The sequence below is a fragment of the Gavialis gangeticus genome, unplaced genomic scaffold, assembly GCF_001723915.1.
Source record: "Gavialis gangeticus isolate Ggan-Ray unplaced genomic scaffold, GavGan_comp1, whole genome shotgun sequence".
NCBI lineage: Eukaryota > Metazoa > Chordata > Crocodylia > Gavialidae > Gavialis > Gavialis gangeticus.
Window position 1 is genome coordinate 80,896,059 of NW_017729024.1, and position 27,819 is coordinate 80,923,877.

The 27,819-nt window shown below is 42.9% G+C and overlaps 1 protein-coding gene across 1 annotated transcript in view; it reads left to right on the forward strand.

The window, feature by feature from the left end:
* Positions 1–27,819, forward strand: part of ROR2 (receptor tyrosine kinase like orphan receptor 2) — a 371,576-nt gene that overhangs the window by 267,489 nt on the left and 76,268 nt on the right. Inside the window, exon 2 of the mRNA XM_019517294.1 lies at positions 17,722–17,799. Coding sequence (XP_019372839.1) covers positions 17,722–17,799 — 78 coding nt within the window. The remainder of the gene's footprint in view (positions 1–17,721; positions 17,800–27,819) is intronic.

A 27,819-nucleotide genomic window follows, 5' to 3' on the forward strand; every position in this document is an offset into this window, starting at 1 on the left:
TTGATGCTCAAAGCTAGTTGGAGTTCAGTTGCAGCCTTGGCTTTCCTGGTTTGTTCCCTGCAGGACCGGACCAGTGCAGAATAATCCTCCTTGGAGATGAATCCCATCCTCCATCCTTTGTAGGCTTTTCTTTTTAGCCTTAGGAGGTCTGCTAGGTCCCTGGAGAGCCAGGGGGGCTGCTGTGCCCTCTTGCTGCCTTTCCTTCAAGATGGAATAGACTTAGCTTGTGCACTGAGGATTACTTCCTTGAGGGGCAACCACTCTTCTTGAACTCCCCTCTCCCTGGGGTCCTGCTCCTTTAAGGCCTGACTGACAAGGTTCCTGAGCTTGTCAAAGTCGGCTTTTCTGAAGTCAAGGACTTCTGTGTTGCTGACTGACTTGCCAGCTTTACGGCAGATGATGAAGGTGATCAGCTCGTGGTCGCTGTCACCCAGCTTCCCATCAGTCACTAGGTTGCTGATTAGGTCATCCCCTGAATGTGGGTGAAATGTGCAGCAAATGTTTCTGATAGTCAGAAGAAGCCTCCCTTTGCAGCTCAGTCAGCTTCCCATCCGTACCTGAGCCTCTGTGTCCTCCACCATTTGTCTGGACCTGGTTCTGCTGCTGTGACCTTCTTCCTCATTGTCCTTAACCAAAGGGTCAGAACTGTGTGTTCTGACTTCGATGCATCATGTTTCTCTCTATTAGCCTGTTTACTGATAACGTGCAAGCTCGGATGCTCCTTATTCACTGTGTGGTAGGGTAGCACAATCAGTTAAATGGCCCAGTTCAACCACTGGATCCAAGATGATTCAGAAGCACAGAGAAAATGACTATATGATACACAAACCAGGACCAACTGCCAGTGTCACAGAACAGTGTGTGGCCTCCCAACATAGAAAAAGCAGAAAGGATGTGATGTATTTCATTGGCCGCACAGTGAGCCATACATTAATCAATATTCTTGACATCACTTTTCTTAGAAGGGATTTGAAGTGTTTGGCTAATAAAATGACTCAGCTGGACACAAATCTAAGTGATTTATAGTAACTGATAGTGCTTGCTGTTGAAACTTAATCTCCAAGCTTCTTTTAACTTTCGTGATTTCCATTGCACGGTATATCCTTAGGTATTCTGCTTCTAAAATACAAAGTATACAGAGTAAGACAATGCCACATGAAGCCTAATTAGCACCAAAAGGTATTAGCCTTGTAGACAACTGCCTAAAGCCACATAACCTATTATCACTGTTTGCTTTATGGCTTTGTGTAAAGAAATGCTACTGGTTCCAGCCTGCTTTCCTGTATTTCAGGACCAAGAATCTATACCCTGTTTCTATATCTTAGAGTTAATGCAGTTTTAAAAGTTACCATAACTAACATGAAGGAAGTCAATTGCTTGCAGACTTGGAACAATTTCTTTGGCAGTTGCCCATACTTGTTACAAAAGGGTCATATGTGAGAGAGTTTGGATTGGCATGGTCTGGCTTTTGCTTGAAAAAGCTTATGGTAATGTATAACACAAGTAAGTAATACCTGTGCAAATATTTGCTTAAGGATAATGAAAACCACAGCTGTCCATTCTGATTAGGTAAACAGTGGTTGCAAGTAGATGTATCACATACAAAAATTACATTTAGAATGTATGCATGTATATCTGGGGGACTGTTTAGTACCCGTGGTGCATATTTTTAAATGTAGAAATGCAATAAAAGGTATTAAAATAAAATGCTTATTTGTGCTGATTTTGAATTCTCACTGTGGAGAATATTTTGCTTCTGAGAGTTTTTTAAATAAAAATTCATCTAAATGCCAAATGCAAGTGAATCTGTATCAAGACTCAAAAATTGTGTAGGAGTAATGTCCGAGGCACCTGGCAGTTGGTTGCACTTGTTGTCTCTCTTGTGCACTTTAGAATTTAAGAGTGAAATTAATTAATCTTCCATGACCAAACATTAGTAGGGCATAACATAAGCATCGGTGGAGAGGGTTGTGAATTTGTTGAAGTTAAGTGACCTTTATTCAAAGCATGGTACAACTTTGAAAATTACTGTAAAAGCATCAAGATGGTGTTCCATTTTTGTACCTGAATGACATCCAGATTTAATTTCCTCAGTATAAAAGAAAAATATGCTTTTTCTAATTGTTAATCCTACAATGCCACCTTGGAATCTAAAAGTTAAGCTGTTTTGTTTCTGGCTTAGGCCCCATCAGCTGTAGGCATTCTATAATCAGAAACTTTATCAAATTATTTTCACGGTACAGAGGCAGAAAAGACCCATTACTATCTCTATGTTGTTTTAGCTTGCAGTTATAATGGAAGTAAAAAAAAGAAAAGTAAGAAAATTTGTTTTCGTCAGTAAATTAATCAGATACAAATATAGAGAACAGTGCTGTCAAATAAGAAGATGCTTTTTTATAATCATAATGTCACTTTCTGGAAAGCCAGTTAATTTGTCAGTTTCTTAACACAACAGTGTGTTCATTTTCCTTAAATGATAATATTAAAACTAAGTCATAATAAAATTATGATGATTGATCTTCTTGAAATTACCATCTTTAGCCTGGTTAATAAGAAGAATTCTGGAAATCTTGCCTGATATAGGGAAAACATAATGGTTCAGCCTCAAATGCCATCTGTTTCAAACAACCTCTCATAAGTGCATGCCTGCACACACATCCACAAATGCTAACAGTGGAAACTATGTCTTTCCTCTGCATTTCTATCTGACATTATGTCATTAGAAAATGAGCATGTTGACCACTGTTTGTGGGGCTGTGACCATGTTTTCCTTTTGGCTGCATGCTGTCCACCCACTGAAAGCTGCATGTGTTTGCAGCTGGAAGCACTCCCACTGTTCAGTTCCTCTCCTTGGTGTTTGTTACTTGTTTTGGGGGGGGTGGGGGGAATCTTGAATGTTTTGTCTCTTATAGAAAAGCGTTCTCTTTTTATATTTTAATTGGTCCAGCTGTAGAATAACTGCCAGCATCTGAGAAGTCCATTTAGGCTGCTGAGCTATGAATGTTTCCTGCTGCTTTCACTGAGCTGTATTAAGAGTGGGAATGGGAATTTCTTGTAGGAGAAACAGTCTTTACCAGTTCTCTGTATACACACCATCTTAATCAAAAGGACCAATCAGTTCAGCAGCACATGATCCTATGCTCCAAACTGAAAGTGGGTAGGACTGGGTTTTGTTTAGATCAGTTCATCCCTATAGCCCCCCAAAAATAGGGGTACCAAAGGGGGAATTGGATGTTGGGAAGGGTATTGTTGCGTGGCATTCTCTCCAGAAGCATTAGCAACTGGTAAACATAAAATGTAGTACTGACCATCCTTGAACAGAGACTATCCTAGCAAGTTTCTCCTTGTATTTCTGATGCAATACCTCTAGGTCTGATGTCCAAATGTGTGTCTGTGTACACAGAGATTAGTATGTTTCTTTAGGATACTTGTTCAAAACTGAATGTAATTGTTACCAGTATGATAGAGAAACAATAAAAAACCCCATTCAAACTTTTTACTGTTTCTTTTAAATAAGTTGTATAAAATTTCATTTTTTAAAGAAGAAAATTCAGCCCTATCATCTGTCCACCCTATCTGGGGTTTCAGATGCCTTACTCCAGGGGTTGTCAACTGGGGGTATGCATTCCCCTGGAGGTACTTGGGAAGGCCCCAGGGGGGGGTATGTGGCAGTGGTATGGAGAAGTGGGGGTACTCAGGAAGCAGCGGCACGGGTGGTAGGGCCACTACCACCATCCATCACTCCGTGCTGCCGCTGCACGCGGCTTCCCTGTGCCCAAGTAGCCCCGCTTCTCCGTGTCCAGCCAGCCAGGGAGCAGGGTGGGGAGGGTTGCTGACAGCCAGCCAGATGTGAAGCCAGCAGTGTGGAGAAACAGGGGTACCTCAGAAGTGGGGGGGTCAGGCCGCCGCCGCCATCCATCACTGTGCTGCCACTGGGCACTGCTTTCCTGCACCCAAGTATCCCTGCTTGACGGCACCAGCTTTGCATGTGGCTGGCCATCTGCACCTCCTCCCCCAATGGTGCAGTGTTTGCACACACTTGCCATCCCCATTGTCATCTATACACTCAGTGCTGCCTCCGTGTGCCAGGTGAAGGGGGTGCTGACAGCCAGCCACATGCAAAGCCAGTGGCATGGGGAAGCGGGGATACTTGGGCACAGGAAAGCGGTACCCAGCAGTGGTATGGAGTGATGGATGGTGGTGGTGGCCCCACTCCCCATGCTGCTGCTTCCCAGGTACCTCTGCTTCTCTGTGCTGCCGGCTTCACATCTGGCCAGCCATCAGCAACACCCCCCTCTCCCTGCCCTCTGGATCCCCAGCCAACTGGATGTGAAGCCAGTGGTGCAGAGAAGCTGGGGTACTTGGGCACAGGAAGGCGGTGCCCAGCGGTGACATGGATTTTATGGATGGCGGTAGCAGCTGCATGCGAGCTCCTTGTACCGCCAGCTTTGCATCTGTCCATCTGTCAGCACCCTCTCTCTCACCCACTCTCTAGATAGCCATCATCACCCCTCCTCCCACTCCGCATCTGGAAAGGGTACCTGCCAGAAGGGGTACCCTACTTTAAAAAGGTTATAAACCCTTGCCTTACTCCATACTCAGGTTAAGGGGTTTTGGTTTTGTTTTCACAGGTTTTTTGTTTGGTTGGTTGGTTTTCTTATCCAAAGGGTAAGAGAAAAGGGGGAAAGAAATTTTGACTGCTTATGAAGGTTGCAGATTGATACAGTGGAGACTATGCCATTCTCCATGCACTAGTGCTGCAGGCTTCCTTACGAATGTGCCTCATCCATTGATTTCTTTGCTGATACTGCTTTTGGCCTAGGCTGTGCTGAAATTATCAAAACGGATTCTAGTTAACATCATTTGTAATCAAGGGTGTTGGTTGTAGCCATGAAGGTCTAAGGTCATAGGCAGTCCAGGCTCTTTTGGTAAATGTCATATCGTTTATTAGACCAACTAAATAGTTGGAAAAATTGTTCTTTGCAAGCTTTTGGTACAAACACCCCTTTTCAGCTTTAGGGTGTTTGTACCCGAAAGCTTTGAAAAAACAATTTTTCCAAATATTTAGTTGGTCTAATAAAAGATATCACATTTACTCAAAGAACCTTGTCTGTATCGTTTGTAATGGGACTTCAGTTTTTGTGAGGAGTGCGTATGCAGTTGGAACTGCAATGAAATCAACAATTTTACACAGATCATGAAATCAACCCCATGATAATGAGTTGTAGTCATTACCAGCCTTTGGTCAGCTTCAGACCAATGCAGGCCTTGTTTCATTCTCCTGGGCGAGCTGTATATTCATCTCTGTAGAATTCTAACTGGTAAGAAAAAATAGAAGTGATCACCTTTTGGCATATTTAAAAAACAAAACAAAAAGTCTGTTGTATTTAATGGGTTGCTTTCATCAGAAAATTCAGTCTTGCTGAGACAAGATCATGATAGTTAGTGGCATTAAACAAATAACTTTACATTCTGCAAGAGTGAGATGGTTCCGTTTAGCATCATGGCTAGGGACAGACATTCAAAAATCCTGAGCCTGAATTGATTCAATCTTTGCAGGTTAGTCTAACCTGGCTAGGCTGAACCAGTTTCTAACTGCACAGACACACCAGACACGCAAGCACATGTCTGCAGTGGCTCAGGCCAGAAGCTGGGGGGTGCTAGCGCAGCCCTCTTGTCCCTTCCACAGTACTGAGCTGAGGGGGGCATGGCCAGACCCCAGCAGGATGCTCTGATTAGCCCAGCAGGGAATTGATAACAGTATTTATCACCCCATTAAGAAAACAACAGAGAGAGATTACCAGCTACCTGTTGATTCTGCCTGTTGATTGTACCTGTTGATTCAGCATGGACCGTAGCCAGCATGTGGTCTGCTAGCTAATACACAGACATCTCCTTAGCAAAGCAGGAGGGAGGGGGGAATTCCTGCTTAGCAGGGAGTGGTGAGGGGAGGGGTCAAGCAGCTTGCAGTGTGTGCCAGAGCTGCAGCCAGGGAGCAGCGGGGAGAGGCCAGCCCTGCTGTGGAGCAGAGAGCTCCACCCAGCCCAGAAAGCATGCCAGGATGCTGGGGGTGTCTGGTGTATCTTAAATCAGCAAGGGGGGTGGGACAGACATTGCATAAACTGGTTTGAGTCAAATCAGTTAAGTCTGATACTACATTCAACTGGGTTTATCTCAAACTGGTTTCAGCCATTTTGAACCTGATTTATGTGGACTGAACATCTGTTCTGTTACAGGTTTAAGCCACTTTATTCTGATCACTTAAACCAGTTTATGTGTAATGTCTGTCCCTAGCCCATGTTAGCTGGCCATGAGTTGAAGACTGATTCATAAGTAGCTGACTTACTTAAACAGAACAGCCAATGTCCCACTGTGTTAACAACATGCTTCTGTGAAGTTACAATGTAATACAATCTAGCAAAGACAAACCAGGCAGCGCACTGGATGGCCACACATCTGACTTTCTATCTGTCTGGAACTCTTCTAACATTGTGACATCAGCTTATTTCAGGGAAAGAATTCTAAGCATCAACTAAACAGCTATTATTTGAGAATAGATACAGTACTATGATTGGCATATTTGGAAGTTTGGGTGACTGAACCTCTGAAAAGCAAGTATTTTATTTAGGGATCTAAATTAACATTGGAGTTTTAGACATTCAGACTTGAGAATTTTATTGTTAATTTTTATCTGTTTCAACTTTTCTGTCTATAAGATACAAATGTTAAAGATTACCCACCTTTTAAAAATACTGAGATTGCTCAATGAAAGATTCTGTGTAATACTTTTCACTTACTGTTTTCAGGACAGTAAACTGACTAGCAATAAAAGCTACAAGTTTTTCTTCTGGGGTTTATTTTTTATTTTTAAAATATGGTTATATAATGCTAATTAATTAATCTCAGGAAGGATTTAAGATTTACTATAGCTCTGCAATCTATAATAATCAGCCATAACATAATAATTGTCAAGATAAATAATACTTGCCTTATTTATTTTATTTTGTATTGTATTCCATTTTTAGATCCTTCCTAGAAGGTTGAGGATTAATATTATTGTTTAAGCCCTGATGCACAGAAATACTTGAACATGTACTTAAAACTAAGCACATATTTAAACATGCCACCTCAAAAAGGATGATATTCTGAATCAGGACCCTAAATATTTCAGCTCAAGGCTGTCAATAAGACTAGTAATTTTGGATTTTAAATTATTTTCAGAAAAAGAGCACTATGACTATTATTCTTTCTGCTAATTGTTGGAGTGTTATACTCTAACAATATACTCGTAAATCATGATTATTTTCAGACCTTTCCTTAAGACTGTTTTGTTTTCACAGCCAGAAGCAGTAAAATAATCAATCATGTAATAATGTCTTGGATAATTATCATGTTACTTGGTGTTCTTTGAGCAGCAGCAGGTGTGCTTGGTGATCTTATTGGGTGTGTTAAGCTATGATTTTACAGCTGAGGTGGGGAAGAGTTTTGGAATGTGTCCACACTTCCAAAAAGTGTTTTTCCCCTTCCCCTCTTTTGGTATAATACTTAACTACTGTTTTTTGCTATGCAAGCTAAAACAAGTTCCCTTTCTCATTTTGTTGATATTTTAAGGTATTTATATGTTCTTAAATATATTGACTTAGTAGTTCTTACTTTTTCAGAGCTCTTTAATATATAGTTTCTACATAAGAAATTTTTCTCTACTCAACCAGTATACCTAATGTATATTGGATTTTATAAGTTCCAAAATCAGAAATTACACTTAAGTGTCTTTGTGACTTAAATGACTCAAGGGTTTATGCCAAAAAGAACTGTAGAATTTTATTCTGAATTATTAGATACTTGAAACAGTTTTGTTGGTCTACATCATATCCACACAAACCACATTCACATTGTACCTTTCCACTGTAGGTGTAGACAATTTAGTGTCCCTGTTTAGTTTGTCAAAATATGACTTTTTAGTAAACAAAGTTTATGGACACCTAATGCTGCCTCTTGCTCCAGCTAGTGAGTTTTCACATTAACTCTTGTCCTTTGCTAAACTAACGACTCTAGATTACTTGCCTTTTGTCTCACCCAGTTTGTTCTTGAGTACTTTTTATGGAATATGTGTTGCTCAGTCTTATAAGTGGAATATAGGCTCAATTTAAATCTTTATTTACCCATGTTTGTGACTAAGAGGTTAAAAGAAGCATGTCATATCTACATGATATGGATGAGACCACTCTTAAGAGAGATTTTGAAGTCAATAGGAGTTAGGTATCAACATATTTTTGAAAACCCTCCTTTACAGTCTGGCCCTAACTGGTGTTCCTAGGGCTTCACAAGAAAGTCTGTAGTGAAGTGGAGAGTTAAGCGTTTTTCTTCCATGACCCAGGCTAACACTCAAGCCATTACACTGTCTAGATCATCTTCCTCTCTCTGAATGTGACAAACCAGTTAAGTTCAGTTATTCCCTAATTTTTTTTAAAAGATCTTTTTGACTGAAATAACCACAAGAATTTCCAACCCATAAACTGAGTTTTTTATACAAAACAGGGTCCCAAAATGAAATGGTCTTCTCAACCATAACTGTAGCATTGTTACCACAGTACTATAATAGTTCTTAATGAAGCTTCCATTCTAAAGGAAATATGAATAAATATTTATTACATCTGTGTCTTACTCAAGTTTATACGCCATTTGACTCTTCATGTTTGAAGCTGCAAATATGATTTCAAGACAGAAGAATCTATGGCATTTGACAACTTAACTCAAAAAATGAGAGCTATGTGGAAATGGAAGGCAAAAGATTGACAGATGAGTGGGAAACACTTCTGTGTGGTACCAAACATGCATTAATGGTATGGGGCATCTGAATGAATCAGAGGATTTGCTGAACTCTGTGGATCTCTGTGGAAGACTGTAGAAGTAGAAGACTGTATAAGTCTGGTTTGATTCTGCTCTTAACATTGTGCATTTTAACATTGCACATGAAGATCAGGGATCCAGTTTTTCTGTTTCCCGTGGAAAAATGGAGTAAACTGCAGGTTTTACATTTTACCAGAGGCAAACACAGATTTCTCATTTTACAAGAGAAACACACAGATTTTGCCATTTTGCAGTGAGCTCCCTGCAGGTTGGCAGAGTTCCAGCCTGCAGGGAGCTGGGAAGGAGCAGGAGGAAGCTGGAGAGACGGGGGCGCCATGTGAATGGACATGCATGTGGCCCCAAGCAGCCTGCAGAGCAGCTCCATCAGATAAGTGGGGGGGAGCGGAGCTGGGCAGGGCTGAGGCTGCTGCCCAGCTGGGTGGGGCCTGGGGCCACAATGCATGGCTACAGGGCCTCAGCTGGGAGCAGGACAGGGCCATGGGTGGTTCGTCCGGGGGAGGGGGAGGGCCAGCTCCCTGCTGCCACATGCACTTCCAGGAGGCAAGGAGGACCTGCACCCACCAGATATGTACCCAGGGCAGGTGCAGACTCAGGCTGCCACCCTGCTTCTCTCCCCTGGGGCCTCTGGAGCTCCCCCGGGAGTGTGTGCGGTGGTGGGGAGCCAGCCCACCTGAGCCCACAAAAGGAGGAATGGGGGCAGGGGGCTGCAGACCTGGGTCCATAGCCCTGGCAGCTGGGGGTCCCGTCCAGCAGGGCTGGGGGAGCAGGGCTTGTAGGTGAAGGACAAGGGGCACCAGCGAGGCTGTGGGTGGGGAGTGAGGGGCACCAGGGGGGCTATGGGGGGGCTTTAATTTTAATCATGGATTTGGGGAGTTTTAGCAGAGAATTTAGGTTTTTTTGTCAGGGATCCCTGATGAAGAGGAGCCTAGAGAATGAGTAAAAAGGTAAGATGTAGGGCAAACCTTTATTGTAAGCTTTTTGTAAGGTGGGGTTCTTTTTGTTTCACTTCGGAAGTGGGATTAGGTTTTTTTAGAGGAAAAGAATAATTCTTTTTCCAAGGGTCAGTGTGGAGTGTGGGTCAGGGCAGCTCCAGGTAGAGTGCAGTTGCATTCCCCGTGTTGATCCCCGTTTCACTCAAAATTTAAAACAAATTGCTCAGAGAGGCAGCAGCATTTCTATGTAGGTAGTGCTGAGGAAATCAATTTATGCTGCTTGTGAATAACTCCATGTAAAGCAGCATTTGGGTCTTCAGCCAAATGAATATGGTTTATAATCTCCATGCCCTGAGCTCAATGTTTCTCAGTGAGGCGTAGACAAAACATAGAGTACCCTAACGTAATAACAGCATTTAGAATGCTTTCCATACACAGCTAAGTACAAAGTTCTCAAATTGTCTGGCTTTATATCCTCAGGTTTGTGTCCAGTCCACACACTCTTGAATTCCTTGTCTTGATGCAGTTAGGAGACAGCCCATGCAGCCTTCTTAAAGTCTTCTCAAGCAATATTTCAGTATGCCATAACAACAAAACACGTATAAGAGATTTCATGAGGCTTTTACATCCCTGCCGCAAGACAGGGCCATTTGTTCAATTCCTAGTTGTTTTCTGAAGGTGCTCTGGCACCTTCTTCTTCTTCTGAAGCACCAGGCCTCTGTTTGTCACAAAACAGTTTCTCTTTTCCAATACAGGGGTTATAGGTCTGCTGATGTGTTGTCTTTCTGGTGTCATTAGAAAGGCTTCATCAAGCTGCATAGGGATTTTAAAGGATAAACTCTAGTTAGCAATTGTTTAAGGAATTCATAGCTAATTCTTGCCCCACCACCAACAGCCCTAAGGGCCCCCACACTCCTTTTTCAAGACACTCACCAGTGCCTCTGCCCCTTCGGAGACATCTTCTCCCGCAGCGTCTAACATGAGATGCCCCTTTTCTCCAGAATCCTCATCATCTACTCTGGGTGTCTGGCCATCAAACATCTCTGGCAACTATTGGGTAGGCCCACCCACTTCAGGGCAAACCACCCACCTACCTTGTCTGCCACGGCTTGATGATAACAATTGGAAGATGTCAATAAGGTGGGAGGCTGCCCATTTACTTGCCCAGGTGCCAAAAGCCCATATACATGGCTCTGACCTTCCTTATACCATGTCCCATGCCTCACAGATGGCATCCATATTCCTCCAGTGCCTCACACCGGGACCTGTGCTCCAGAGTCTCACATGGGACTGTCACTCCCCACTGGAGCTTGCAGTCCCTGTGCCCTAACGTTGGGCTCTCCTTCCATCCAGGGCTCCAAACCCCTTCTCAACACAGGGCTCCAAGCCCCATCCCCAGCCCCACACTGAGCTATGCTCCCCTTATCCCTTCACCTCAGGAGCTTCATGCATAGCTCCCTGCTATGGAAAGTGACCTGGGCAGTGGGCCCAGCACTTTACTGGTTCTTCCCATGCCTCCTGATAGCAAGTCCAGGGTTCACTTTAATGCGTTTCCCGGAAGGCCCTGTACACATGGGTGGTTCATGTCCACCACACCCGCATCCTTGCCACTTCTCTTGATGTGACGTGACAGTGGTGCCTAGTAGCACCAGCACTCACACCAGCCTGCTCTGCATGGTGCATGCTTTGTAAGCTGCCCATTGCCAAGAGGATGGGTGACCTCCAGTGGTGATTGCTGCATGGGATACTGGCCACTGGCACTCTTCCATTCCATGCCTTCCCTGGGTGCCCCCAGCTGCCCTTGGTGCTTTATTTGAGGCATTGGACTTGGATCTGTCGGAGGCTACCTATTTGCTTTTCTTTCCCTACTGGGTGGCTGAGGGGGGTGTCATTTGCCTGGCCAACTTTCTGCTTGGCCAGGCCAAGATGACCATCCTCAAGAGCCACAGGAACTGGCTTGCTAGGGCCATCTCTGATGATGTCTTGTGACTCTTTTAGTTCTTGGTCTGGGTGCATCTGTTGCTGGAATTCAACCATGGAGTCCTCCAATGGACAGTACTTGCCTTTTGGGCATGTTGGGCCATTCAGGGGGTGCTCTGCCACATTGAAGATGGCCACTTGGTCCTCGAAGTGTGATACTGCTCGCCCCTTCCCAGGATCCCAGCAGGGATCTTAGCAGGTTAGGCTCCTGTGTGGACCATCCTTTGTTGTACTGCTACTCCTTTTTCCCTTAATCAAGGTTCAAAAGTCTGTCTGCCTGCCTTCCTTCCTTCCTTTTCTTATTGATTTAGTGAAATAATGTATTTTCAGTCCAGCCATTATAAGAAACAGAAGAAAATGTGGTGGGAGGAAGATTTGTGTTAAAGGAAACAAAGTTCAAACTTCCAAGAGGGCTGTTTAGGAATAGTGAGGGAGATTTGTTCTTAAAATATAATTGAACCCTGTCCCTGGTAAAATGACTTCTTGTTTAGGTGTATGCTCTGCCAACTTTCTGAAGGTTTAGTTACATGTTAGCTTGGCATTGCTTTTAGCTTCAACATTCCTATATTATGTTAACTTGACAGTTAGCTCTTGCTGATGTCATGATACAGCAGACATAAAAAGGCTGACTCTAGTTCAAATACATTTATGGTGAAAGCTCCCTATTGCTATGAACTCAGTTTCAGCTGACTTTAAAGGATTTTTTCTCCCTGATGAAGCAACAATAATTTTACATTGACATAGCTGGTTTATTAGGTTGCGTGCATGTTTGTGTGTGTTCTAAGAATTGCATATTGCATGTGTTCTAAGAATTATGGTGACACCAAACCAGCAAATGTCCATGATTAAAATGGATTAGTCTTACGAGTGGAGCAACTGAAACAAAAAGCATAGACATCCCCTTCCTTTTTAGCTATTTTTATTTGAAATGACAACAGTAAGCAAGGGGAAGGTGGAGCTCTTAATCTGCCATAACTATGAAAGGGGTGTACTGATCATATGCTACTAACTGCATCTTTTGTAAACTGTTCAACACCCCTTGCAAGTTTGCCAAGCCCACTCTGCAATTGGTTGCCAGGGGCTGCAGATGTTGGAAAAGAGGAATTTCAATGAAAGGCCCTGATTCAGCAACCTAAGTAGTCTGCCTCTCACAGCCAAAGTAATCAGATTGGCAGCTGAATCAAAGCCTACAGTGGGCCCTTTGTTTGGGGAGCTCTAGAGGTTAGTAATTGACAGAAGGTCAACAAAGTTTTACGAAGAAAAGAACAGAATATTAGAGGGTATTAAACTGAAGAGTTTGTTCATTTGGGAATTTTATATTATTGAAGGAAAGTTAGAACCCAAGTCAAAGGTTAACGTAGTGAGAGGCAAAGGTTATGTATTATGGTTTAAATCAAGAAAACAATTTCAGTGCCAGAATTAGCATGTATTTACAAGTGGGGAATTGGATAGAATTCAAATACAAAGCACGAACAACTGCATTTTGGAAATATTATTCTTTAATGGTAAACAAATTATATTCAAGCACTGTGCATGTGATATGGCTTATGCTTTTATTTTTTATTTTTGAATGTGTGTATGTGGGGGGGTGTTTGTGTGTTTGGTATTTTTATGTCTGGCTGATAATTAAATTCATGTTTACTTATGCGCTTCTCCATAAAAAGTAATCTGTAGGAATTTCTAAATTGTATAACCCCTCAAGTTATACCCATTTACACACTGTTTTTTATGTTTTACCTTAAAAGTGCATTTTGGTAGGAATAAAATTAACAAAAGAAGGAATGCTAGGCTCAGTTCAGAAGGTAGAGAGTTATAGCCAAATTGAGCAGCAGGTGTGATTTTTTACATTGATGTTTTTCTTAAAATCTATAGTGCTAGGTCTATCCTTGCAAAGTATTGTACATTCTCAGAAACAGAGGGTGTTGTCCTAACAATCTGCTTCCTTTTATTTTAATTTATAGAAGTAAAAAGCAAATATCATTTTTTATAAACTACACAATCCGAATATAGTATACAAATTGTTATGGAGCTAAGAAATTTCTTATCCATGCAACCAATACATATGCTGCTCACTATTAACCAAACTTCTAGAACACAATAATGAAACTCATTCCTGTTTCAAATTTTATCAGTACATTTTTAATTGCTTAGCACCAAAAGGTCAGGAATTCGTTTTTACACACCTCCACAGGTGACTGTCTCCATCTCTACATTCTTTAACCAGTCCAGAAAGAGAGATTGTAACTAGTGGTGCTGTCTTCCAGATAAAGCATTAAAATCAAAAATATGCCATATATCAGACTCTTTCCTCCATTCTTGATTTCTTGAGGATCTGTTTTTTTGGCCTGAACCTTTAAATCATCCTTCTTGGTCTAGTCAACATTTTCAAAGGAGACTATTAACATGCTGGATGCAAAGTGCTACACAGTAGCTAGGGTGGTTTGTATGACATCAGTTAACTGTGTATTTACATACCAGCATGTTGGTCTGCTAACTTTTAAGCAGTGTGACTTGACAGTATCACAGCTAGGATTCAGCCATAAGCATTTCTCTCCAAGTAAGGTATCCAGTAATAGCTGTTTGCATACACTGATTTTTATCATCCACTTTGGTTAGTTTTTGTTTGTTCATTTCCTGTAATGCTGTTTGCTTACTTTCAAGCCTGTTCCTTGCTAGTGGAAGAATTTAAGTCTTTCTTCCATAGTTGAGCAACAATGTGAGGGCTATAAAACACATGAAAAAGCATTTAAACGTTTGAAATCTCATGTTCTTTTCTTATCATATTTGAAATTAATGTATTAATATGCAAGTAGGACTTACCTACCAGTAAAAACTCCGAAAAAATCCTGTGGGTTTGTATCTATATCACCACCAATTAAGATATGAGGCACTGTGGTACTTTTTGCATGTTCTTTTCCCAGTTGAAAAGCAGGAATGTTTGAAGCAGGTCCATTAATGCATAGTGTTTCAAATTCTGTATGCAATGTGAGGGACAACTTGGTCCACCAAGTGTTTAAAATCGAGAATACTGTCATTTACCAGGTTCTCAAACATTAAGGAAGATGGCCACAATGAGGTTATTGCGCCACTACTGCCACAGCCACAATATTATTGCTACTTTTCTTATTTGGTGTTGCCATTTGTTCACTTAGTAGAAAATATGCTGTACACGCTGCAAGGCACCAATGAAGGCTTTGTTTGGACAAGAGAATTTACCATGTAAAGTGCAATGGAGAGTTTATAATTCTAGTTGACCAAATTGTTCAATCCAGGTGTAAATGACAGTGAAGAATGCTTGGGAAGTAATGGGGAAAACTAGAGAGATGGGGAAGGAAAGGCAAATGGGACATCCCATCTAGGGGCATTTTTACATGTGCTCCAGATGCAGTGCCAGGTGGTTTAATTAGTGAGCCACACTAATTAAAAGTGCCCACACCTCACATGTATCAGTGTCCCCATGCATCCCCCTGTTGAAAAAATGGTGGCGGGGCACTTTGAACTAAAGCGCATCGAATACGTTTTATTTCAAGACGCCCTGCCACCCTTTTTTCAGCGTGGGGATACCCGGAGATGCTGATACATGTGATGCGAAAGGCTGCCGAGCGCGTCAATTTCTGTGCTCTGGGAGGTTCGATTGAGTCTGTTCTGACGTGCTCGATTTCCCATGCATCGGAGCAGGTTCCCCACACATCTGTAGGAGCCTTAGGATGTTGACAGAGTAGAAGGAAGAAAGGATGCCATTTTACAGACAGGTCCTGAGCTGTACCAGGGGTAGTTCTGTAGTGTCTTGAGAGCAACTATCAAAGTGTAAACTTGATGTAGTGATTACAGGGGAACTGGCAAATGGCTCCACTGCCATTGTAAACAGAGGACTGAAGGGGTGGAGACAGCAGGTACCCACTTTGTCTCAGCTTTATGTTTCCAGTCATAGCTAGAAAAGGATGTATTAAATGTAGAAATAAAAAGTTATGAAGAACTGGAAGAACCAGTGTGTGTGGATGCTCTTTTTCTGAGCAGTATCAGTACTTTGAATCTATGATTCTGTTATTTGTATGGCTTAATATCTAGGTAAGAGAGCTGTGAGCAAATATTTATTCATAGCTGTAATCCAGACTCATGTACAGCATAAAATCTTTGCAATATTTCATGTTAAGCATGGCTCTGTGTTGCTTCAATCTTAGTTCAGAAACTTTGGGGTTAAAATTAAGAGTTTATAACAAAGATGGTTTAAAAGAGGAATCTTAAAGATTAAAGTATTTAAAAGATAAATGTCTCTTTCATTAAAGCAACAGTTAAAATGGCAGATCTGTTTTGGACTTATACTTTACAGTATACACAGAGGATTTTCAATTTTAACATTGCTTAGTCATGGAGACTTTACTTGTAGATACTGTCTGTGGTTTGTAATTATCCTCTGATAAGGCACATCTGGGGATAAGTGTTTTTGCCAGACGTAAACGTACAAAGCACAAAGAAGAATTACACAAAACTATTATTAAAACATTTTAAAATCAGCAGATGCTTTTGTCTCTTTCTATGCTGATTTGAGAAACTAAAAATAAAAAAAACAAACCCAAACAAACCCAAAAACAGCTAGGGAGGTGGGTCCTGGGAGTAGGGAGTAGAGACTGCTGTGCCTATTTCTTTCTAGGTTTTTCATGTTTGTTCTTGTTAAGAATCCTACTAAACTGCTAGAAGAATCTGAAAAGTAGGAAAAAAAATTGAACATACAATAATAAAACACAGAAGGGATGTAAATCATAAGCCCCAGAAATTATGTAGAGGAGTGTGAGCATAGAGTGATTGTGTGTCCCTAAAAATTGGGCATAACTAACATTTTATCCTGTTCTTCTGTAAATTGCAGTGGGCTTTGATCATCTATACGAGTCACACATCACTGAGCAGGTTGGGTTTTGCATGTATGACTCGATGTCTACAAAAAAGTCACTTGTCTTACTCTGTTTTCCCCTCCAATGCCATTGTATTTTTCACAGTGGTATAAGTGATATATGTTAGGTGTCCCACACTGCACACCTGCTGGAAACTAGGCACCTATCGTTTTTACCACATAATACCCAGGTGAAGCCCAGCTGCCATGTGGTAAAAACTAGAAGTGACTCATCTCCACTAGGATTTTACTGCAGGAAAACTATTACGCTTTGATTATCTCAGGTAAAACAACAAAGAGAAAGCCTTTTTACTGTGGTGCAGACACGACCCATGAATCTGCTCCCTTGCCTGCACAGACAGTTGGGAGTTGCATCCAGTCAGAGAATTATTCTGATTCTGAACTGTGCTGCAAGTGGTGTGCCTTAGCAGCAATTTGCTTGCACTTAATGTACACAGTTAAAAGATAGAAGACATATCTTAGAGGCTGAGCAATTGGAACGAGTCGAGGAGGATTCAGGAGGTTGTATGTATTTCCCCTCTGTGCCCTCTATGAAGTCTTGGGGTTTTGTTCTGAAAGGGAGAGGAGAGGGAGACAGGGAATATTGAGAACCCTTTTCTTCTGCCCTTTCATTTCACCAGAACCCCAACATTTATGTCCTTTTACTACCTGCCAGAGCAAAGTCAAAACCATTTACCTGCAGCAAGTATCTTGGTTTTTCTCTGAAATTCTGGTTTCCCTAAATTTGTATCCTTTAGCCTGATATGTTAAATGCAACTTTTAGAGAGTTTTTGAATGTTATTATTCTTTGTTTGGCTAGAAATGGAATGCACTTTTTAATGTTGCCATTGTGTCACGCACAATGCTCTCCATAGACGTACATAGATATACAACAAATCAATTCTAAATCCTGTTGCCTTTGAAGTTGTTGAGAATTTTGCTTTTAACTTCAGTGGACCAGAATTTAGCCTGAAGTGAATTAAAATGCAACATTAATTCTATTCAAGAATCTGCATTATTTAAAATACTAATTATTTATTTTCCACCTAGGTGAAATGGAGATCCCAGATTCAAATGACCCTTTAGGTCAAGTGGATGGACATGACAGACCAATTCCAACACCTAAAGGTAAAAATAATGATGATACTAGTTCTTTTTTTTTTTTTTTTTTCAAGTATAAGGTAGCATGTACGCAACTGATTTTGTGACATACTTCCTTTATTTGCCTTGTGGAAAAGTCCGTATCCCAAATATGGTGTAGTAACTGGTATGACAATTACTGACCTGAAGCTGTCTGATCTCACCTGTGGTACCTATACATGTGCCAGATGTCTGCTCCAACATGTGCTAATTAGCACGTCAGAGTCAACTTGATTAACCAAGTCTGCTAGAGTGTGTTAATTAGTGCGCTCCAGCAGCCTCCGTGTCATGTCTAATCAGCATCCCTGTGCTTCAGAGTGGTGGTGGGGTGCTTGAACTAAAGCTCATCAAACGAGCTTTAGTTCAAGTACCCCCACCACCCTTTTGAAGCGCAGGACACTGAATACATGTGATGCTGCGGGCACTTCAATTAGAGTGGCTCTTGGAATCGCTCTAATTAAATTGCCCCCTCTATACCCCAGAGCATGTGTATAGATGCCCCTGGGTTCTAGTTAATCCACTGATGAATCTTGTTTTAAAATATTCCCTTAAAAACATGCTAGGTCATTTGATGGTTGAATCACAAAAGAATAGTGGCCACTGGTGTACATACAATAAAACCATACCATGATGTGTCTTAGCAGGCAGTACAAAAAGTTATGGAGTGAAGAGATATTATACTCCAGTTTGGAAACAATATCAAAAAATGGTTTTGTTTGTGTTATTGCAGTGTATTTTGATATTACTGCTGTTGAGTCTACCCACCAGTTCCCTTACCACATAATATATTTAAAGCAAGATCATGATGTGGGAAAGAAAACAAGTACCACAGGCTGTCACTATATACATAGATGCTATAAATGACAAGAAATAGCATTAGGACTATAATAATGGTCAAGATGTAGTATTATTAAGATGTGCTACTAATAATGTTATGAGGCATGGGTGTTAATGTAGGATTTAATTTTATACAGTGCAAGCATTGATATGTAGGTATAAAGGCATCATTATATGCTGGAGATTGACCTTTTTGACTCTTCCCTGTTTTTGAGTTTTAAATACAACCCAAAAAATACAAATATGATTAGGCTTTTTGAAAGTGGCTAGGACTGGGATGTACACTGGTGTTTTAGATACAGTTCTTTCTTGTTTAGCCTGTGATGGCAGTTTCTTGTGAATTCTTGCTAACCTATTTTGTATTGCTAATCATGTAGGGTAGGTTTCTGACGTTGCAGTTTACCTTAAAACTCATAAGGTCATATTATGTTTCTGGATTTATATGGTTCTTTTTGAAATCCCTTGTTGGATGCACACCTATCTGGCAAAGTATAGGTGTACTTAAGCAGTTTGACCTTCTTGCATGACTGCAGTTATATTGGTATAAATATGTTTCATACCCATGTAGCTAAGTACCAAGCAGAAAGGGAAAAAACTGTACACATTTATACTGATGTAAATAAGCCCAACTAGGTGTTGTACTGGTAAAAACGTATTAATTAAAATATATATATACCCAAGCTGCCTTGGTTATTCTGGTACAAAAATGTATAGACTTGGCCTTCCTTAGTGACTTGGTTACTGATATATCCATTTCTTTAACTGATAGATTGGTACTAATAGATCTGTAAGATGCACACAGTGCCAAAAAGCCTCTTTCCCAGATGATACCCAGGAAATTATATCTTATTTTGTCTCCTTCATCTTCAGTTTATTTTATTGAATAGAAATATTGCAGCTTTTGACTTCACACTCATCTCTGCTTTCAAGTAAAGGAAGGGCAGGGTGGCACCTCAGGCTCAGTACAGACATTATACTTAACAAATGTGAAGAGTGCAGAAAATACTTTAAAGCCATAATAGAACATGGCACTTAAAGCAGTTCAGAAGTGGTAAATCCAGCTCTAAGTTAACCCTTGAGGGATGTGATATTAGACTAAAGCACTTTACTTTAGAGTGTTTTATCAAATGTCTGTACCACAACCATCATGAGCATCCCAGGGGCTTCTCACTGGGTAGCCTGGTAGCCTTGACCAAGTAGACAAGCACCCAGCATGTCACAGAGAAGTGACAGAAAAGGTTTTGTCTCCTCCCTGCATGACTGAGTGGGGTGGAGAAGGCGAGAGAAACAGAGCCTGCTCTGCCTCAAGAGCCACCCCCCCATAGCTTGCTGGCTGGAGTTGGGTGAGTGGGGGAGGAAGTGGGCTTAGTCTGTGCAGTAGTGGAGCTCCTTTTCCCTCTGGCCACAATTCCCAATGTGGCAAAAAGCCTGGCTGGCTGCTCCGTGCTGCAGCTTCTGGCTACCATTGTCAGGAGGCTTGGGTTCAAGGGGAAGTGTTGGAGAAGGGAGCCCCCCTACCACAGGGACCCCCATACAGTTTGGGTCTGGGTGGCAGGGGGGCTGCCATGGCTAGTTAATCTTTAGGGCTTGCAGAAGCAACACAGGTCTCATCAAAAGAACATGTATTTTGTGTGCTGATATGACCTACTTCCTATGTCACAGAAGATATATTTTGGTGACAGATACTCAGCAATGACAGAACATGTCTGGTGTGGCAGATCCTTAAAGTGCTGGCCTCACCTGTTGTTTTAGGAGCAGCCTGTCAGAGAAAGTGAAGGAACTTCTTAACACATCAGATGTACCTGCTGCTATCATAGGAACCCATTTCATACAGTCACTTCTGTCAAGCTCCCTGCAAAATTAGTTAGATTTCCTTCCCATCCTATTCCTGTTAGAAGGCTGTTGCAGAGCTGCAATCCTCTCATGTTTAGAAAACTTCTACTTCTCAGTCTGAAGACATTTAAATACCACATGCACTCCAGACAGCTACATGTCATGCTACAACTAGGCTATCTATCCCACACTCAAGTACCCTTTACATTTGATGGTAAAAGGTCCTTCATTTAATCTTTAAAGTGTTAGACAAGTTTGTTTACTTGGCAAGTTAGCCCCATTTTGCTGCTTTCTTCTGTCTGGACTTTTATGGGCAAAGACATGAAAGAAAGTTCATTTTCTTTTAAAATGATATTGTTTAGTTAAAATATTGCACAGAGGGGGCTGCAGTTATTTCCACTCAGGAGCACATAACCACAACCAATACCAGGCTAAGGAAGTAATTAATCAAGTCTCAAACTGTATGAGTAATTTGTATTTCCTTCAGGGAAAAACGTGTCTGGTGTTCTTATTTAATTTATCTGTAGGAATGGTGCTCATTAGTTTTCACTTTTAATCCTTTACTATGCTCGTTCTTGTCAAGAAACAGTTACATTCTAGACTATTTTGTAACTAGAAAATTGTCAGTGTAAACTAGAAAGTCTTTTGTTTATGGGGTTTTTTTTGGTTTGTTTGTTTTTTACATCATCGTGGTGTCAAGCCTCATCTTTAATCATCTTAACATAGTAAGTCAAGTTTGTTTTTTCAAATGCTTGTGTAGTGTCATCAGTCATTTCTGTGACTCCTGGTTCTGGGCCAGGGCTTTAAAATACCCTGTATCCTGACTCATGATATTCAGACCTTGTTATCCTGGGAGTTCCATCCTACAGGATGGAAATGGTGAGGAATTCTCTGACTTCTTTCTCTCAGTGAATATTAGTTAGTCAAAATCTGAATATCCCATGAAAACTGTTCAGTTGCAAACAAAATTCATTGGAATGTAGGCAGGAATCACAGATGCATATTTTCAACACAAAGGTGAAGGCTAAGTACAGCCATTCAAAAACCCCAAGCATGAATTGATTCAATCTTTGCAGGTAAATTTAGCCTGCATAGATTGAACTGATTTGCAAGTGAATAGACATTCACTTTTGATTTTGAAAATACAGCCATGTGCCTGCAGTGGCTCTGGCCAGAAGCCAGAGGGTGCTAGAGCGAGCCCTCCCTTTCCTTCTGCAGTGGTGGGGCTGGAGGGAACCTAGGATGGGAGTGGGGGCATGGCCAGGCCCTGGCAGGCCTGCGTATGATTGGGGAAGTGTTTAAACCCCCACCCTGGCCTACAGGGACCCTAGCCTGGGGTATGCATGGAGGGGGAGAGGGGAAGCAGCCCTTTCCAGGCTTTTGGGTGGTGGGGGGAAAGAGGGAGCATGGCCAGACACCAGCTCCTGGCCGGATGCCAGTCCAGCATGGCCTTCTGTGGTGAAGAGGCCAGGGAGGGGATTTATTCCCCTCTTAGTCCCCTGTCCCACCGGGGGTCCACAGCCAAGGTCTGCCAGCCCTGGCTGCCGCTTCTGCTGCTCACCCCTGTCCAGGCAGACCCCAGCTGGGATCCCAGGGGAGAGGGGAGGGAGGGGAGAATAAACTTCCTCCCTGCCCCTTTGCCAAGGGACCATGCTGACCAGCATCTAGCCATGTCAAAGCCCCTACTGCTGGAGCAGTGAGGGGGAAGGACTCTGACAGGGGCAGCAGCCCCTGTCGTGGTGTCCCAGGTAGCTCAGGCCTATTTCCGGTGGGGGGGCTCTTCTGCAGATGGGAGTGAGGCAGGCAGAGCTGCCACAGCCTATGCAGGGTGCAGTCAGGTGCCAGCTGACATGGCCCTCTGAGGCAAAGGGGGTAGAGAGGGGTTTTATTCCCCCCTCCCTCCACTCTCCCTCTGGGGAGCACCAGCTGGGGTCTGTCTGGCTGGGGGCAAGCAGTGGAAGCAGTAGTCAGGGCTGGTAAGCCCGGGCTGTGGTCCCCCAGTGGGAGAGGGGATGGAGGGGGAAATAAACCCTCTCCCTGCCCCCCTCACCTCAGGTGGCTATGTCGGGTGAGCATCTGGCCACGCCCCCACCCCTGCAGTGGTGAAGGGGGCAGGGAACTGACAGGAGCTTCTGCACCCCCACCAGGCTGTGGGCCTGGCTGCGGTCTTGAGGGGTGAGGAGAGGGTAGGGAGAATAAATTGCCTCCCTGCCCCCTTCACCTCTGGGGGCCATTCTGGGCTGGCATCTGGCCACCCTGCCCCCGCTACTGTGCCTAGAGAGCAGAGGGGTGGGGCCAGCCCTGCTCTCTGGAGTGGACAGCAGAGCTCAGTCCAGGGCTGCAGAGCAAGCTGGGATGCTGGAGGACTCTGACTTAACTTAAACAAGGAAGGGGTCTGAGACAGAAGTTCCATAAACCAGTTTACTCAAATTAGTTAAGTCTGATACTACATTCAACCAGGTTTATCTTAAACCAGTTTTGGCAATTTTGACACTTCTGTCCCTAGCCAAAGAGGCTAACAGAGAGCAAAATGCTTCCATTCCTGAATTCTCCCTCAAACTTTATGTCAAAATTGATCTCAATCAACATAGCTTTTTAATGGCAGGAGCGCTGGAGCAGCAGAAGTTGCTAAAAGTGTCCGTGTGGAAGGAGAATTTGAGGGTACTTCAGAGGCTAGGGACAGACACTCAAAGAGCCTGAGCCTGAATTCATTCAATCTTTGCAGGTTAGTCTAACCTGACTAGGCTGCATCAGTTTGTAACTGTACAGAAATGCAGACACATGCCTGCAGTGGCTCAGGCTAGAAACTGGTGGGCACTAGAGCAGCACTCCCTTGCCTTCTACACTGCTGAGCTGAGTGGGGCATGGCCAGGCCCCGGCAGGAAACTCTGATTAAGGTGGGGTTCCCCCCCTTCAGACCAGCCCGGCAGGGAATTGATAACACAGTGTTTATCACACTATTAAGAAAACAACCGAGGGATATTACCAGCTACATGTTGATTCTGCCTTTGTCCTGTCTGCCACAGCACAGACAGTAGCCAGCATGGGGTATGCTAGCTAATGCTGAGAGGTAAGGCAGAGGCAGAGGCAACTGGGAAATCCCTGCTTAGCAGGGAGTGGTGAGGGGAGGTGGGGAGCAGGGAGAAGCCAGGCAGATGCCTGCAGTTTCTGCTGAGCTGCAGCCAGGAAGCAGAGGGGAATGGCCAGCTTTGCTGTGGAGTAGAGAGCCCTGCCCAGCCCTGAGAGTATGCCGGGATGCTGGGGGAGTCTAGTTTAACTTAAACCAGCAAGGGGTCTGGGACAGACATTGCATAAACCTGTTTGACACAAATCAGTTAAGTCTGATATTATATTCAACCAGGTTTATCTTGAACCACTTTCAGCCATTTTGAAACTGGTTTATGTGCACTGAACCTCTGCTCTGTTACAGGTTTTAACTGGTTTATGTGTCTGTCCTTAGCCAGAGTGGCTGGGAGAGATGGTCCTGGAGAGATCATAACACTGAACTGCTTAGGAGCATGGTCCCTAGAGAAGTAAATCTGAAAGCTCTAGTATGATATAGAAAGTTCTCTTGCACTGATGCCTTTTTTCAAGTTAGACTTGGGCTGTACTAGGTCTTTTCTGTACCACCTGCTTCCTCTTTCTAGAGCCAGTTCTTTGTTTCCTTTGGAAAGGAGAAACCCACATGATATTTTACCAAGTTCTTCCTTTTGCTGCTGTCCTAGACAAACTGTTAGCAGCTATAGCCATACTAGACTGTCCTTAAGAACAAGTGTATAGAAAATGGGATCAATGGCTATCACAGGAATTATAGTTGTAAAAAGATAGCTTTATATTCAAAGTGTAATCCCAAATTGAATCATAATAGCTCTTCTTTCCACAGAGATCTCTGTGGTCAAGGAGATAAAAGATCTTATTGCTTCCATAATTCTATTCCAGCTCTGATTTAGCTGTAATTAGTTCCAAAGTAAAATCAAATTATTCAAGTGCTCATATTAAATGTGCGTTACCCCAGTCACTCATTTTGTTTGCTTGAGACTACTGCAGATTTACACTGCAAGAGATGTAGCTCAGCTGGGCTATAACTTAAATATTAACTCATCTGTGGAAACAGCCTGGTAATGAATCATAAGGAGAAAGCCATCCTTCTTTCCTTAATTGCTTCTGACTATTTAGGGAGGATAGTCATCAGATGTATCCCTTCCTGGTTGGGTTTCAGATGGCTTCTGGGAGCCCACAACCCTTCCCTTTTTGAAAGATAAAGAGAGAAAAGGGCTATGGACAGACATTACACATAAATCAGTTTAAGTGATCAGAAACTGGTTTAAACTTCTAACAGAGCACATGTTAAGTGCACATAAACCAGTTTGAAAATGGCTGAAACTGGTTTAAGATAAACCTGGTTGAATGTACTTAATTGACTTGGGTCAAACCAGTTTATGCAATGTCTGTCCCAGACCCCTTCCTAGTTTAAATTAAACCAGTCTTCCCCAGCATCCCAGATACTTTGCACTGCAGCCCTGGGCTGGGCTGTCTGCTCCAGAGATGAGTGTCGGTCCACCGCCCCTCTGCTGCCTAGTCAGAGCTCTGGCAGAGGCTGCAGGCATAGCAGGGTTTGTCTGGCTTTCCCCTACCCAACCACTTGCTGGTCAAGCAGGGATTCTCTCCTCCCATCTCCCACAGCATGGAACCCTGCCCTATGGATCCATGGCATGTGGTATGCTAGCTAATGCTGAGAGGTGTGTGCGCCTCTGATTTCACTGGGACAGGCAGACAGACCAGTGTCTGCTTAGGGCTTTTTGGAGCTAATCAGCAGGTCAACTGGTAATGTCCCTCCATTCCTTCCTTAGAAAAAGCTGTTTAAGAAGAGGTTGAACTAATGAGAGAGGCTTTTATTTTCTTGATAGGCTGATAAACATTGTGTTATCAGCTCCCAGCTGGCTCCTTCACCTGTCAGATTTTCTGCAGACAGTATGAAGAAGCAGCGAGAAGGAGATTGAAAAGCTTAGTATCATCAACAGATGCATGCACTGCACACCCCTCCTTTGCTTCAAGACTGTTAGCCATGGGTTGGGGTCTGGCAACAGTCCCATCCCTTGAACAGCAAGCGGGGAAAAGCCTGCGAGTGTGATGTCTAGGGTGCGGGTTTAAACCTGTTCCTAATCAGAGGTCCTGACAGGGCCTGGACATGTCCCCCACCCCCTTAGCTCAGCATTGTGGAAGGGAAGAGAGGGCTGCTCTAATGGGCCCCCTGCACCCAGTTTCTAGCCTGAGTCACTGCAGGCATGTGCCTGTATTTCCTTAGTTGAGAGGGAATGTCTGTGCAGTTGTAAACTGGTTCAATCTAAGCAGGTTAGACTAACCTGCAAAGATTGAATTAATTTAGGCTTGGGCTTTTTGAATATCTGTCCCTAGCCAAGCAGAGCAGGCTGAATTGTACCACATGATAGAGGTGCTGGTTTTTTTAGAGGAGGGTTTTTGTTTTCTCTAAGGTATATTAAGGCAGGGAACACGTTACAAGTATACTTTGCTCTGGAGCTGTATGTGTTTAGTGCTTTGCTTAGAAGAATGTATTTTAGGAACCACCACACACTGTGATATCCTTTTTAAATAAAACTGTTAAGTGTCTGGAAAGCTTATACAGTAAAGTTGAATTCAGACTAAAGTAACAGTGAAGTAAAGCTTATTCCTTTGAGACATAAGCTTTCATACATGTAGTGCAATGTTAATCCTCCTGTCATTCCTCTTTGAACATGTTTTAAATTGTTTACTTGGGAAAATTGTGTTGTGAAATGATGACATGAAATAAATGACTTGGCATCTTAAAACAGAATTATTAATTGAGCTGTTTACATTTTTAACAAAACCCTTTGTGCTGAAAAATGAAATTTCTGTGTTCTCATATATAAATATTTACCATAGCTATTTTTTAAAGGTGGCAAGGAAAACCATGCTTTCTCTTACTTTTTACTTTTTTTTCTATGGGGAGTACAGAGAAAGGAGGGGAATAGCAAAATATGAAAAAGAATAAAACAAAAAAAAGAGTGGAGGTTATCATTCTAATTTTTTCAAATGAATTTTCATTTATAGATTGATAGATTCTTAGATTGTAAGTGGCTGGAAGAGACCTCACAAGATCATCAGGTCCAGCCCCCCCGCACTAGGCAGGAAAGACAACTGGGATCAGGAGACCCCAGCAAGGTGACTGTCCAGTCTCCTCTTGAAGATTTCCATAGTAGGTGATCCTATCACCTCTGGAGGGAGTTTATTCCACAGTTTGGAAACCTTAACTGTGAAGAAGTTTTTTCTAATGTGGAGCCTGAAACGTCTTCCAGGAATTTGTGGCCATTACTCCTGGTTTTCCTCAAAGGTGCCTTGGTGAACAGTTGTTTGCCAAGCCCTTGATGTATTCCCCTGATGTAGCAGTAAGCTGCTACCAAGTCCCCTCTCAACCTTCTCTTTTTTAGGCTGGAGAGACCCAAGTCCCTCAGCTTTTCCTTGTATGGCTTGCCTTGCAAGTCTCTGATCATATGGGTGGCTCTTCTCTGGACTCTCTCAAGCTTTTCCATGTCCTTGTTGAAGTGCGGCACCCAGAACTGGATACAGTACTCCAGCTGCAGTCTCACCAATGTTGAGTGATGTGAAAGAATCACTGTGGTGGGCTCTTGGACTGAGCCACACACCTCACTGTGCCCAACCACCTACCAAGCTCCAAGTGCCTCCCCAGGGGTGCCTTACATCTGGCTGACCCCCTTCCTGGAGCACACCCACAAGCCTGGGGTCACCGCTGCTATCACCCAGGGATGTGGACTGTTTCCAGACCCTGTGCCTCTTGGGGTACACAGGCGTTGTAGACCTTGAAGATGCTTGACCCACTGTGAAAACCTGGGGTGCTTTCTTTAGCCTGAAGCACAAAATGTAGCTTCCTTTAGTCAGCCGGACCAAGAGGACACGAAGGCACGTCTCTCTCCCAGCCAGACCACCATGCTTTGTTGGGGAGGGGGGTTATTGGTTACAGAGGGTAGACTTGGGGAAGGGTACAGGACAGCGATGTATCACAGAATAACCTTAAAGCAAACAGTGTGGCTAGGTAGCCTTTGAACATGCATCTACTTTACAGCAAGCTATATTTCTAGATTGGTTTCAAGTAGCTTACTCACAAGTATCATCCAGAGGCTGGTTGAGATTTCCTCTGGAGGCAGGCAGTTCATGGTGTGTCAGAGAGTTCCCAGAGAGATCCCCATCTCTGCCTAATCACATGTTCCTCAAAATGTCTCCCTCCTCCTGGGTGGTCTTAGCTTATATAGTTTCATAGTTTCTAGGGTCGGAAGGGACCTG